General features: G+C 40.1%; 1 protein-coding gene across 3 annotated transcripts in view; it reads left to right on the forward strand.

The window, feature by feature from the left end:
* The window catches only part of SYTL5 (synaptotagmin like 5), a 92,982-nt gene that overhangs the window by 30,705 nt on the left and 47,846 nt on the right, over positions 1 to 14,431 (forward strand). For all 3 annotated transcript variants that reach the window (XM_075033549.1, XM_075033551.1, XM_075033550.1), the window contains exons 3-4: positions 1,206 to 1,715; positions 12,649 to 12,864. In XM_075033549.1, coding sequence (XP_074889650.1) covers positions 1,597 to 1,715; positions 12,649 to 12,864 — 335 coding nt within the window. In that variant the 5' untranslated portion in view covers positions 1,206 to 1,596. The remainder of the gene's footprint in view (positions 1 to 1,205; positions 1,716 to 12,648; positions 12,865 to 14,431) is intronic.

A 14,431-nucleotide genomic window follows, 5' to 3' on the forward strand; every position in this document is an offset into this window, starting at 1 on the left:
TTGTCTCAGACTATGAACACTACTCCTTCAGTTCTCTGTGCTATTTATTTTTGTCAAAACCTTTCCAAACCATTGAAAGCTAGGGAAGCAAGGGCTGCTTTAAAAAAAAAAAAAAAAATCTTAAAAGCTGTTTTAGTTCTTCCAGCATGCATAATATAAAATAAATCTGCATTATCTTATAGCATATGTGCACCTATGTATGCACACATAAGTATTTGTACTTACGTATGATGATGTGGATGTGTTTTTTGTGTATAAATGGGTTTACATTTGTATACTGTATATAATGTGTGTATGCTTCAAAGTACAATGTGCATCTGTTCACATAGCTTTATTTCTTTAAGGAAAAGTGTCTTGGAGGTCATGCCTTGTTTTGATGTGAAACTCTATCTTATGAGACTGTGAGGGCTGGATGTTCCAACCAGTTAACTAGAAGTTTTAGATATTTTCCAAGTAGCTTCCCAGTGACTCTTTCCAAACAGTTTCAAGTTCAGAGCTCCAGTATGGACTAGGGTGTCTCTTTTGGTTTAGTTTGGAAGTTGTTTTCTGTTTAGAAATGTCCTCCCTACAACAACAACAAAGAAAAGTGACATTTGTCTTACTTCTGGGTGGCTACATGTTAATAAGTCACTCTAAGTTCTTGCTGCATTTACTGGAAGGTAATGGGCATTTCTAGAACACGTCATCCTAAATTAAATGTCTGCAGTAAGTGGATGAATCACTCCTTGAAAGTTCCTATTTCTGTGAATTGAATGTGAAGCGAGTGTAATGGACGATTTGCTAAGATGCAGGTGTATACTTGTTTTGAGGTGAGTCTTAACTTTAGTGCTGTCCTCTGAAGCCCTTCCACTTGTTAATTTTTAGTTTTCCCTTAAAGTAATTGCAGGGAAATGAGTAGAATCATTCCTCCTCCCACCCCCCACCCCCATGCTTATTACTGTTAGGATGGAAGTATTGCAAGGTGAATATAGTCATTTAAATGTATTGCAGTAGGAAGATAATTGCAGAGCCCTCGTGGGAGCATAATAATCAATGATTAGCGAGTAAATAAACAACAACATAGAAAACATGACATATAAGTAGCCCCCGAGATAACCTGATAGTCTGCAAGCCATTCTTTGGTGGTTTTAGTAGATTAAGCCTTTCTCAATCAGACTGTGACGGTACTGTCAAAATCACCTACGCTTGTTTGTTTTGACTTGCAGGTAGTTTGAAATAAATACACCCAGCTATTTTGTGGCTCCAAACTACAATTATGCCAGGAAGTTGATTCTGCAGCTGCTTGTGACTGCAGCCTGAAGGCTGGCAGCGTGCCGGTGAGCGTCGGCCAGGGCACGAGGGCATTCAGTAACCGGGAAAATGACTGGCTTTCTGGAGGAAGGAACAAAGAAGAAACCTTTATTTCTTGCGTAGTTGGAAGGCAAAGCAATACAGTCTTGACACCTGGTTAATTTAAAGAAGCATTTTTTCAAAATACCTCTTGACGGTGTGGATCTTGTAACTCTGACACAAACGTGCCTTTGGACTTGTGCAAATAAATCATTGGAAAAATTGATCGGGCAAAGCAGTCATTGAAAGAGTGGCTGTTGAAGAATCATGACGAAGCACTTGGAGATCATCAATTTGTCATTTTTGTTGGAACATGAAAAGGAAACAATATTGGGAGTACTGAAGAGAGATGAGTATCTGAAAAAAGTTGAAGATAAAAGGATAAGGTAACCCTTTTTATTATTGTTCTTAAAAATATGGTCTGTAGTATAGATATTTTTGTGGTACCCAGTGAAGATTTTCTAGATGCCTCAGGAGAAGGTTGAGTGCTGGGAGGTGGCACAGTTAATTATAAGTCAAAGTGTGTTAAAAAGAAAATTGCTCGTTAGTGTGGCCCTCTGTAAACAAAAGATTGTGTCCATTGCTTCAAGATAAAAGAGTAAGAAAGGTAACAAGTGCAAAAATACACAGCAGTGGTTTTTAAATTTCAGATTCTGTAGATTATGCCCAGTTTGGCTGAATTTCCTGCTGTGAATGGAAGGCTTTAGTAAGGCTTTTGAACTTTCTTCCTCTGAGAGGAGCTGTATGCTTTGTGCCTTCAGAGCTGACTGTGGGAGGGGAAGTTTGGAAAGTGGCCCAGGGAGAGAAAGTAGGTCTGTGCCGCTGTACGGGAGTCTCTACAACATGGGGCAAATGCGAGATCATGACCTTTTTCTTTCTGTTGCAATATTTACAGAATAGGGAGTAGGAGGGACCCCTCATTTTCCAAATGACTTAGAGTTACTAATAAATAAGTAAACCTGAAAATCTCAGGTATGGATCTCAAAAGTTGCTGATGGGAGACATAGAGACTCAGGGTATTAATAGAGTCCATGTGTTCTTTTCTGAGGAAAAAAGGTAAAAATCAAAGTTCAGAAAACAATATGTAGAGGCAGGCTGAGAATCACCTATTTTAGGTGACTCAAACTGAGTTAGTTCAGCTAAGTATCAGTTCTGCAAGGGTTCCTAGGCTTTTCCAGTATGTTGTTGCTCCTTCCTCTTGCTTCTTCCTGCTGCCCTTTCAAACTTTTATACAGCGCTGGTTCTGAGAAACAGGCTTAGCGTGGATGTATGCAGCAGTTGGTGTTGGCGAGGCTGCTGAGTGTAACGGGTGACAAAGGGAAGATTTCCAGCCTTTGCTGGTTTCTGTCCATGTATTCCGAGGCCAGGCTCCATTGTTCCTCCCTTTGATTTGCTAAAAAGCATTTTAGACATTGTGCATTGCAGAGACGTACACTCAGGACCTGCTGTGAGGCTTCTTTTGTATAGAACTATTATTTGGAAATCCATGCAGAATCAGCTGCTGGTTTTGGAAATGTTTCTACCTTGAGAGAACCGAGTCTAAGTGCAATGCCTCTGTTGGTGTGCAGCCTGTTTAACTGGGGAAATGTAGCGGCTCACCTAAACGGAGTGGGCTAAAACTGGTTGATTCTTCAGCTGCAAGGCTGGAAGGAAAGGTGTTTCTTTATGGTGGTGTGGGCAAATTAATATTTTCATCTCCTTCATGATTTGTCAGATGAAGAAGAAAACAGAACACAAGAAAACAGATGGAGCACTGTTTGTTCCAGGCATTGTGCTCTATTTTGTAATAGGATAGGCATTTCAAAGTATTTCAGTTTTCTAAGGTGGCGGCCTTGGAAATGTGTGACCTGCCAGTAGTCCTCGATCAAAGGTGTGGAGGTGTGGGTATGAAGTGCAGCAGTGTATCAGATCACTACCTTCCCAAACCCCCAGAAAGCTTTCTTTTCTGCTGCTGTTATTTCCCAATCTCAAGTGGAAAGTTGAAACTCCTCAGGTTTTGTGGTTTTTTTTCCTTTGGTTTGTTTTTGTTTGGGTTTTTTTAATACGATGTCATAAACCTCCCAATTTTCTGCTTTTTTTGGCACTAATAAAAGTCAGTCTGCCAAACCTGCTGAGTTTGAGAACCCAAGGCACCTCTGGAGATTGCGGTTCAGTAAAGTGGCAGGTGGTATTGGCTTACCTGTGTTTTGGTACAAACGGAAAGAGCACCCTAAGAAAAGGCTGAAAATGAAGTTAATCTGAAATAAAATGCTAATTAGGATAACTAATGGTGGAACATGATGCTTATGTATAGTTCTAGCACCTGTATATGAACCAATTGATTTCAGATCGGAGTATATTTGGAGAATTGTCACTAGACCATACTGTGCCTGAGGATGGTGGAAAGTAGTCTATAAAAGACTTCCAAGGTATACAAACTATGAAGAACTGAGTGGGTAACTGCTTCCTAGGAGACTTCATAATTTTTCTTTCCGAAAACCTTGGCAAGGATATCTTTAATTATGGCTTATAAGTATACTTCAGAGGAACATTTGTTGTCTTTGGAATTCCATTTGGTGCAATCTGTCATGTATTTTATTGAAGCACTTTGCAGAAGAACAAGTTCCTTTGTATTTATTTTCAAGGCATTTTTCATTCTGGTGAGGTGCTTGCTTGTACATTGTACTGAAGAATTTTTATTACTCTCTTCCACTCTTTCTGAATCCATCTTGATAATTGTTTTTTTTCTGTCCCTATTAGTCTTCAAAAACCATTGTAATTTGAAAGGGTCTTTCTATTCAACGTGAAAGCAATAGTAAGTGTAAGAGGATGTCTTAATAATGAAATTGTTAAAGAGTTATTTTCCACTATCACTGTTCACACTGGTGTTCTGGAGTGCAGGTGACTGTTCTTGTATTTTCATTTGATGCACAAGTATTTAACCTACATGTGAGAGAGACACAGAAGGCAGGAAATACTCTTTCTGTGGTCTAGTTTTGATAAAACAAATAAGCAATCTGCTTAATAAATATTAGGGTTTATGTTCTTAATTTTAAGTGTGCGTCTTGTGTGACTGGAAATTTTCTTAGAATATTGTTTTAAAGCTGTTAGATCACCTGTGCAAATAACCTACAGTGTTCTAAACGCTGCTCTATGATGCTTTTGATGTCAGCCGAATTATCATCATGATTGTTTTCAAATGCTAAGATTATCTGGGTGAAATCATTAAATTACATAGAGCTAAAATACCTAAAAATAGTGAACTTGACCACACTGAGGGTGAAAAAGTACGGGGATTTTAACATGTGAGTTGGTGGTAGAAACTTGCATCCAGACAATGTCAGTCAAGACATTCTGAACTGAATGTTTTGGACTGAAACATGTATCTTTTTCCTTATTTCTCCATCCTTTTACAATTTTTAAATAGTTTTGTTCTTTTAAACCCTTTTTATGAAAACCCATATCACATTTAATGTGTAGTGTCACAAGTCATGAAATCAATACTGAATCGAAAGAATGTATTTGCCAAAAGGAAGGGTGTAGCATGTATGAGGGTGTGTTTTATCTAACTGTTGTTGGTTTGTTTCTGTTCCAACAGCAGCCCCACTGCATCCTCCCCAGATGTGGTGTTACACAGGGAACTGGGTCTGATGGTCGTAGCATTTTGCATTTGGAGCTAGCTCTTCATCTCAATATTCTTCTGCTACCGCAGAGCAAACACGCATGACACACTTACCACTAATGTACCTTTCTTTCTTATCTTGACTATTTTCTTAGACAGCATTTAAAATACAATGGTTCTTTTCATTCTTTATGAAGCAAAGCTGTGAATACCATGCTTTTAGAAGAGGAGATGCTAGTGTAATAATTGCTGAAGTGAGAAAACAAAGAAGGAACATGCCAGTTTCTTCCAAGGATAAGGCTTTATCGGGTTAGTACTTGAATCATTCCCTCAGCATTTAGGTTGCCAGAAGTTGTGTAAGAATTGCACCAGCCCCACATCTGTATTGACAAGGCAAGTTGGCATTCCTGTCTTTTCAGTTAATTAAAATGGCATCTCCTTATCAGGCCGAAGAGATCCACAGAAGCAATTCAGGGTATTAACTTCATTACAATATAGGAGAGACTGTTAGCATGGATACCACCATGTGGTAACTACAGGCAAGTACTTCAGAAAAAAAATTTTGAGTAACGGGAATTGACTTATCTGCTGAGTATACATTTGGACTTATTTATAAGCACAAAAGGATTGCAAGATATAGTATATATGCAAGATATAGTATGGTATATGGTCTGTGTTTTTGCAAAACTGCATATAAATATTTGAAGGAAGGAGTCCTTATGTTAAAGCATATTGCTCATCCATACGTGTATGGGAAGTTAGGAGGTTGCTTCTCTGACAGCTATCTCATTTGTCAAGTGAATTTAACACGTTGTTATTCTTTGAACCAGAGACTTTTCCATCAAAAGTAGTTACTATTGCCAGTACTCTAAGGGTAAAGATACCTGTTTTGATCTCCAGTGTTTCACAATGAACATCCACCATTGGTGAAAGAATTTCTGATGGTCATTAATTCTCATACTCTGGGTACAGTTTATATTATCAAAGACTAGTAAGAAACCAACAAGCAATTTGCCTTTTTTTTTTTTTTTTTAAATCATATTAACAGTTTTTAATTGAGAGGATGAGGGAGTTACTCAGAAGAAGGTTCATCTGTGGAAGTTTGTCATTATTGTAGTATCCAATATTATTTCAATTCCCATAGCTTCTTTCCTTCTGTTCACTGGGCTCTATTCTGCCATTCATTATGCCAGTTCTCTTTTCCTTTACAAATGTATTCTTTGCCTTTCCCTCTTTCCTTTAATTGTCACAAATATCCCTCCATACTCGGATATTTTTAAGACAGTTTTTATCATACAGATCTGTTACATAAGCAAAATGTGGAAATCTGTGCTTATAAAATATGAACCTAAAAAATACTTCAGGTACTCAAATGGCTAGATTTTACAATACAAGGAGATCTCAATGGAAATTGGTAATAGCTCATCCTTTTGTGAATTGTCAACAATATTTACTGTTACTTTCCACATACTTTGTCAGACAGTGGAGAGAATTTGGAGGAGGTACTGGGAATCAGTCTGGGGAGAAAATTTCCTTTCTCTCTCAGCCTCCAGAAGTATGTTGATACCAATTCCTGCACAGAAAAATTCTCTAGTATCTAAGTTAACAGCTGTAGAGCTTCAGAAAGAGGATGTGTCAACTCATCTGTGCAGGAAACAGAACTTTGTTAAGAACAGGTGCAAGACTGGAGCAATTTCATATATTTAAACTTTTTTCCTGCTGAAGTCTTTAATTATAGTTGGTTGAAGACAGGTTTGTGGTGGGTTTTTTTTTGAAAAAACTGCAATTTTTTTATGACTCTCTGAACTCTGGAAACTTAGAATGGCAAAATAAAATTAGGAATACGTGGATTCTGATGCTTTACATCTTAAGATGAAAAAGGTGTTTGAAATGGGGAGAAGGAAGATGCAGAAGAACTTTGAAAACCAAACTGAGGAATCATGTATGCCATTACATTTGACGGTGGTTTTTCAAAAAAAGGGAGAGGAGATGAGGTAGAAAAGATTTTCAAAACAAAAAGTTTTCCAAATTGTACTGAAATGAAGGGAAAAAAAAAAAATCAGCTTGTTATTTTAAAAAAAAAAAGTTACCTGGCTCAAAGCAAGTGGATTGTGCTTACAGAATTAGAGGAAATTATGACATTCATTTAAGTGAATGGCTTGAGCAGTGAGTGTCTTGCCTCTTGCAGCACTATAGCTATTCTACTTTTCTGCATTTGGGGAATAAATGTTTCCTAGGGTAAAACATACTATTAAGGAAAAATGGATCTGTTAAGCTGTCTCATTGCTTCTTCCTCTTCACAGGGTTGTAAGGGTTTGGGAATATTCCATCTCTGGAGGCTGCATTTATGAGGGAATGAGCGCCTTTGCCTTATGACTTTTAGCATCAGTAGGGAGGAGTCAGACTCTTTTGGGGCCTCTTTTGTGCCTCTTGCAGGTGGTGGGCAAATGTGCCAAGAGCTACAACTGCTTGCTGCTCCTTGCTTTGGGTTTTGTAGAATTGCGGTCCTTGCTGCCTGCATTTTTTTCCTCATCTTTTCAAGGCATCAAGTTTTCACATTTACTTGTTAGATGGACTTAATCTAAGATCTGAGTCGTTTCACAAATTCGGTGTTGGCTAAGTTTTGTTTGTTTGTTTCCTGCTTTGATATTTTATATGGGTCTTTTAGGCCCTATTTGGGAAGGTTTAGGTTAGGTCATTCAGTGTTACCTGGAATACTAGTTACAACAGAACTCTTCTCCAATGTACTTCACATATTTTCTCAGACAGTAGAGGGATCTTAATATAAACTCACAGTTAGAGGAATGGCTAAATGTTCTGCTATCCTTGGCAGTAACAAATCTCTTTTTAGTATCTATCCTCTGTCAAACAGCTGTTGTAATAGATGGTTTAGAAACTTCAGTGTATGATAGGATTCTTTTTCTTCAGCAGCTTATTAATTTGGGTTCTGTTGAGTTTATTTTCTCTTGCATATTACTAGGAGAGGATTGGTGAAGATTAATTCTTGTTTAATATTTGAGATTAAAATATCTAACTTCATGGTTAATTAGATTCCTTGAAAACTAAGGAGAACTCAAATGTTAGGATGGCAAAAGGAAATAGGGTGTTTATAATACAGCTGGTTCCTGTCTTGGGGGATAAAGAGTAGCGGTAAGTCAGTCCAGCTACATGCTGCACTTGTTATCCCTTTTCAATATTGTGTAACACCTGGATGCAGTCTGTAGGACACACTGATAGTTACAAAAAAAAAAGTCATCATACTGCCTGTGGAGTTCCTGAAATGCAATGGGTCATTGTGTTGATTTTTAAGTAAAAATGAGCCACTGGAAATAAACCTGGTATGAAAAATGAGCCTTTGGTAGTGCTTAGTATTTTAAACCTTCTGAGATTTGAGGATTAATAATATTCATCTTCTGAGTTACCCCCTCCTTTCTTGTGTTTCAGGGAATCTAGAAGGACCTATAGCATTCAGTTTCTTATCTTGAACTCTTCTGCTTGCAATTGCTCCCTTCTGACTGGATAACCAATACTCTGCATTCGTAGGAATCTGGTCCAGCTAGCTGAAGACAATTTCTGTGCTCCAGCTGAAATAAGAATGTCTCAGTGTTACCGGCTCCTATCATAGTGTCAGAAGCCCTCAGACTTTGTTGAGTTTTTCTTAGATCACAGCATCTGAGTTCTCTTAGGGTTCATTGTGAATGAGTGGAGGGAAGAGGAAAGCCTGTCCCTTGTGGTTGCAAAGAGAAGCTTGGACATACCGAGGAACCGAATACGATTTTTAAATTTTTGAGTATCATTTTAGTGTTGAATCAATCATTTGACTCTGAGGGGAGAGGATTTTGAAAGGATTCAAAAATGCCAAGATTTTCAAATCCCTACGTTGCCATTATTGTGGATTGGTGACCAGATGAAACTCTGTTAAGAGACGGGTGAACAATGAGAGAACATTGCGTGCACAGAGTGTCTAAAGCTGATTTGCCCTCTTCTTCTCCAAAGACTAAGTTGTCTCCCCAATACTAGTAAGCTTGTTTTGCTGCTGAAGGAGACTCGGAACAAAGAAGCAGACAGGAAAGGGGAAAAGGAGGCTGTGGTGGGTTGATCTTGGCTGGCTACCAGGCTGTGCTCTCGCTCCCTCCCTGACCACGACCAAGTGCCAAAACCTTGCCATGTAAACCCAGTACAGATGCAGAGAGAGTTGTGTGTGAGGAAGCTGAGTAAAGCTGAATCTGTTAGTGTTTGCTTGTTGTACTTAGACGTTAACCACTGCTGTCACCTCAGTACCTGTAAGTTAGACCAACAGTTTGAGCTGACCTATGAGAAGTGAGTAGTAAGAGTGGAGTGGCTGAGATGCCGAAGAGGCCTTGTGGAAGCAAGGAGCAGTCCCAGGGCTCTGGCTGGACACTGTGTCCTTGTCTGCTGTCAGCTCACAGGGGAAGGATAGAAGAGAAATTGGTGGGTGCAGCTGAAGGTGGTGATCCAGGTGGCAGGTACAAACTCGATCTGCCCTTCCTCTTCCTTTTCTTGGGTCCGCATTTTCCATGCTTGAAAGTCTCGTGACAGCAGTGTTCCCCATCGCAGCTCTGAGCACTGTTTATTGGATGGACCCAGCGCAGAGGCAAGTGGATCATTTCAGCAAACTCCAGAAAGACAGAAAGTAGGTGAGAGGGACAGAAGCACCAAGTATTGGCCAGATGAAGAACTCCTGGTGAAGAGGGACACTCAGCTGTGACAGGGAAGGCTTTAGGGGTGAACTTGGAAAGTGCTGCAATACCTCTCAATATGTGAAAGCACGATCCAATCTCAACAGATTTCCCTGAGATGAGTTGGTACCGAAAGTGGCTGTACTAAAATAAAAGGGCCATGTAGCACAGTACTTTGTCTCTGACCAATTCACGCTGCTGAGAGGGGAGACAGTAAATGATCAAGCATTTTGTGAATGTTTTTTGATGTTTAGTGAAATGTAAGTGACCATAACCTCTGTGGCAATCGGATGTCTTCACAAGCACTGGAAGGTGTATTTGTTATTCAAGTGGATAGATGTGGTATCTCTTTTAAAATGGTGTGGTCGAGGGCGTTCTAGTAGCGGCAGGGTGAACGCTGTCAGGGTGAACACTGTGTTTGCCTTTAGTTTTCAGTCCAGAAGAAGCAGATAAGTTGACTTTTGCTTTGTTTGAAGGCAGGCTTGTTTAGGAGGTAGGTCCAAGGAGGAGATGGCAAAAGTGGTGATCATCTTCCCTATGCACAATAGCAATATTGCAGTGCAGCTGGCAGTTGCTGTTAGTGCAGGTCACCTGTCTGCATTTGGAACTGGCTGATTGACAGAAGAAGAAAATGGACATGGACTTGTAACTAAGTGTATCTCTGCAGGAGGTAGGTAGATGTAAGATACAATCGATAAACTGCAAGAACAATTAGCAAAGTACCGAGAAAGCACGTGAAGCCTGGACAGGCTTTTGAAGTCTATGGCATGAGAGAAGGGCTGTTTGGATTGAATGTGGGAGAAGAAGGGTCCAAAGCAGAATGAAGAAATCACTTTTGGATAGAGGCCAGCAGAGGAAAACGCTTGACAGGATTTGTAGTCACTGCCTGGAGGGATTGGACATGCCCTTTTTCAAAAGCTGTCAGAGCTTGAGCATCCGCAGGCCAGGTGGCTGCAGAGCAGCTGTTGTTCATGGGATCCCAGTGGGAAGGAGAATGCTAGCCAACCTTTTAGCAAGGCAATGTATCCACAAATAACCTAATTCTGTCAGAGCTTAGTCCCTGGTGGCCTAAGCAATGTTCCTGGCCTCCTTCACTGGGCTGCAACCTGTAATCTTTTATTGGTTTTATCTTCCCACAGTGTTTTTCTTCCTGATAGCTTTTTACTGATCTTTAGGTGAAACCAATAGCTAGGTTTTTTAAATCCCCCTTAAAGCATCTGTGTGTATGCAGAGATTTCAGTGACCTGGAGTGCTTCATGGTAGAGGGACTCTGGAGGCTCTTGGCTGACAGCAGTGCATGAAGGAGAGCATAGGGAAGGGTGAGGGAATGGGGACACAGCAGCACCCAGGCATGTAAAACTGAAAGAACTTAGTAGTTGCTGGACTGGACCCTGGAGGAGAGGTATTCTGGGGTAGAGTGGAGTGCAGGTAGGGTTTGAAAGGATGGAGGAGCTTAAGATAGGAGGCATTTGGGCTGGGGAAAGTCAGGAAAGAGCCTGGAGAGAGCAGGCGACCTGTAGGTTGTTTATTGAAAAGGTTGAGATGGATGAGAGGGTAAGAGAAGCCTGGGGCTTGAGTGGATGGAGCTTCAGCTGAGAAGTGTTGAGAGGACATAATAATTTTGACCCCATACAGGACTACATTAGCAGCTGAGGCCGGGGATTATTCGCCCTATTCAGCAATTGTGAGACGACATCTAGAATACAGTTTTCAGTTTGGGGCTCCCCAGGACGGGAGGGGCATTGACATACTGGAGCATGTTCAGTCGAGGGCCGTCAAGATGATTAGAGAGGTGGAGCAGGACTTAGGAGAGGCAGAGGGAACAAGTTGGAATGTGGTAGATTCTGATATTAAGAAGGCTTTTTTTTGTGGTTTTTTTTTAAACAAAGAAACAAACAAACATGAGGTTAGTTGGATTCTGGAAGGGGTGCTCAGAGACATTGTAGACTCTTGGAGTTACTCTGTTACTCAAGATTCAGTTGGACAAAGCCTTGATCAGCCTAGTCTGGCTGGTCCTGCTTTGGCTGTGAGTTTAGACTAGGTGACCTCCAATATTTCCTTCCAACCTAGATGGTTCTGTGGGTCGAGGTGGGAGGGATAAGAGCTAGATGCTGTGGCACAAGAAGGAAAGCTCTGGAGTTGAGGTCAGGCGTCAAGGTAGAAGGAGGTATTAGTGAGAGTTTTGGGGTATGATGGGGTCCTGCTTGAGTCCCTAGTTTGGGAAGATAGACATAGTAAGCTTCCTCTGCTGTCATCCTTCCTGACTCTCTTCAAATCCCCCCCCCCTTTTTTTTTTTCCATTGGAAATATAGTAGTTACATCTCACTTATGGTTATTTTCTTGTTAAGGACCCAACTCATGCACCATTGAAATTGCAGCCTTCAAAATTAGGTCTTAAATGCAAATAGTTTTATCCTGCAGAGTCAGTGGCAGAACTGGCCATCTGCAAGTCACATTATTTAAAGGGACATTCTCCCTTTTTTTTAAAGTTGTGGCATCCCAGCTTAATACCACTATCTATTTAGATGGTTTGGTTTGGGTTTTTTTTTAAGACTTTGAATAGCCAGTGCAGAACTGCATATGCATTCCTAGCTAACTCTACACTGGCATAGAATTAAATGCACACTAATTCCAGGAGACATTTTCTTCTTTTCCTTCTGTGGATGCACAGGATAGTCCCAGTTTTGAGCTGCTATCAACCTGGGCTCAGCATGACTTGAATTATTGAAGAGGGACAAGCAAAGATGGTTTACAAATTGTCCAGAACTGCTCAACTGCAGTTACTTATACTCACCTACCACAAGATATTCCACTTGACTGCATGTCTGAGAGGTGGAGGATAGATTTATTCTTCTTTGTCATATGTGTGCCAAAAAATACAGCATATATAAAAAAGCATTTGTATTGAACTTACTTGTGTCTTGTAGTTTTCAGTGCTAAATCTTAATCTGTTAAAAAGTTCTCACAGATCATTAAGCTGTATCTCCAAGTGAAAAGATTTTATTTTCTTGCTTTTAGGAAATTGAAAAATGAGCTTCTGGAAGTGAGAAGGAAAGGTGGCAACCGTCATTGTCAACAGGACAACAGCAGGGTCTGTGTTCGCTGTCAGAAAAGCCTGGGCTTAATCTTTGACCGAGGAGACCTGTGCCAAACCTGCAAACTTCGAGTTTGCAATAAGTGTCGTGTCATGGGAACTGACGGGCAGTGGAAGTGCTCAGTGTGTGCCAAGATTGCGTAAGTTGTGCAGCTTTCATAAATACATTTAGAGATTACCGCTGTATAAGTACTTTTGTGCTGGTGTTACTGTTTCACATCCCCTTAGCACAAAAGCATATGCATAGCAAGCACACAAGGGGAGAGGCTTATCTGGTGGTTTTATTTGCCGCACTGTTTTGCAGTATCTTTTTTTCCAGATCCAAGCCAGTTTCAACTAGCTTGCTTTCTAACGAAAGCTGCGAGCATCACAGATACTAAGCTGTTGGTGGGAAGTACTCTGAAAATGACAGAAAATCTGTAACAAACCAGTGACAGTCTACTCACATTATGAAGACATAAATGTAAGAAACAAGTAATTCAAAATTAACAAAACAGAATTAAGGATAAGTGACGTCTGTATGTTCAGACTGACGTGGTAGGTGGATTTGTAAGGAAAGAGATATAAAAATTGTGAGTCCAAGCACTTCAATCCGTGTTTCTATCCTTGCTTTTTTTTGTGTTTACAGTAACCGAACATCTCTGCATGAAGAGAGGACTGTATTTATAATGGCTCTATTAGTGAGCATTCTAAAGTAAATTGTGCTATGGTGGGAGGTAAAACAAAAGGGGCTATCACATTTCTCACAGTTGGAATATTGAGCATGGGGAATGGAGGAGGAGGGTGGCAGATCACAGTGCTGAAAAGCAGAAAAGCTGTATTCTAACACAGGATATCAAGCGAGTAAACAAAAAGATGTTGTATATTCAAAGACATTTACTTGGTGTATACTTGGAAGAATAATTCACTTAATTGGTATGGTAATATGTGATTTTGTAGCTTAACTCAGATAACCATGAAGGAAAGGAGAAATGTATCAGGCAACAAAACTCAGTTATGTATCCTGATGTAAGAACTGGATGGTATACAAAAAAGACATGATAAAATAATCATGTTAAAGGGGGAAAGAATCAGACCAGTTTCAGAGGGATTTTTTTTTTTTTACAGACCATCAAACTAATGAGATCAGGAAAATAAGGCTTTTTGTAAATTGTATCAGAGTGTGAACCTAAATTGCTAGTTACATCAGACTTTGCCTACCTAAACAGTTAGTGAAAAATTAATACAGCAGGACATGGAGTTTAGGGTTTGTGTCTTCTAACTTTAGCTTTAGAAGGTTAACATCTGTTTTTAGCTAGATGCCTTAACCTTCTCTGCAGCCAGTGGGGCACATACAGAGGAAAATGTCTTGCCTCTTAAGATGAAACATGTTCAAGGACTTGATTTTGTGAAATGATTTTAAATTGGTAGGGGCCTGGCTGAGCTCCTCACGGTTTGCTTCAGCCGGTTCCTGAGATGATCTCAGTGCTGTGCCTTTCCGAAATGATGGGGTGCGGTTGAGATGACAGAGTGGAGAATGGCAAACACAGTGCTACTCTTTAAAAATGAAGACAGGAAGAACAAGGGTTGTTGTCCCTGTCAAATTACCTTTAATTTGTCTAAAAATACTGAAACAAATGATTGCCCTGCTGTTTGAAAGCTGAGAGAAGATGACAGGACAATGAGTAAGAGCTGGCTCAAGAACAAATAACGTCAAAACCAATTTAA

Source organism: Buteo buteo, chromosome 8 (genome assembly GCF_964188355.1).
Source record: "Buteo buteo chromosome 8, bButBut1.hap1.1, whole genome shotgun sequence".
Lineage (NCBI taxonomy): Eukaryota > Metazoa > Chordata > Aves > Accipitriformes > Accipitridae > Buteo > Buteo buteo.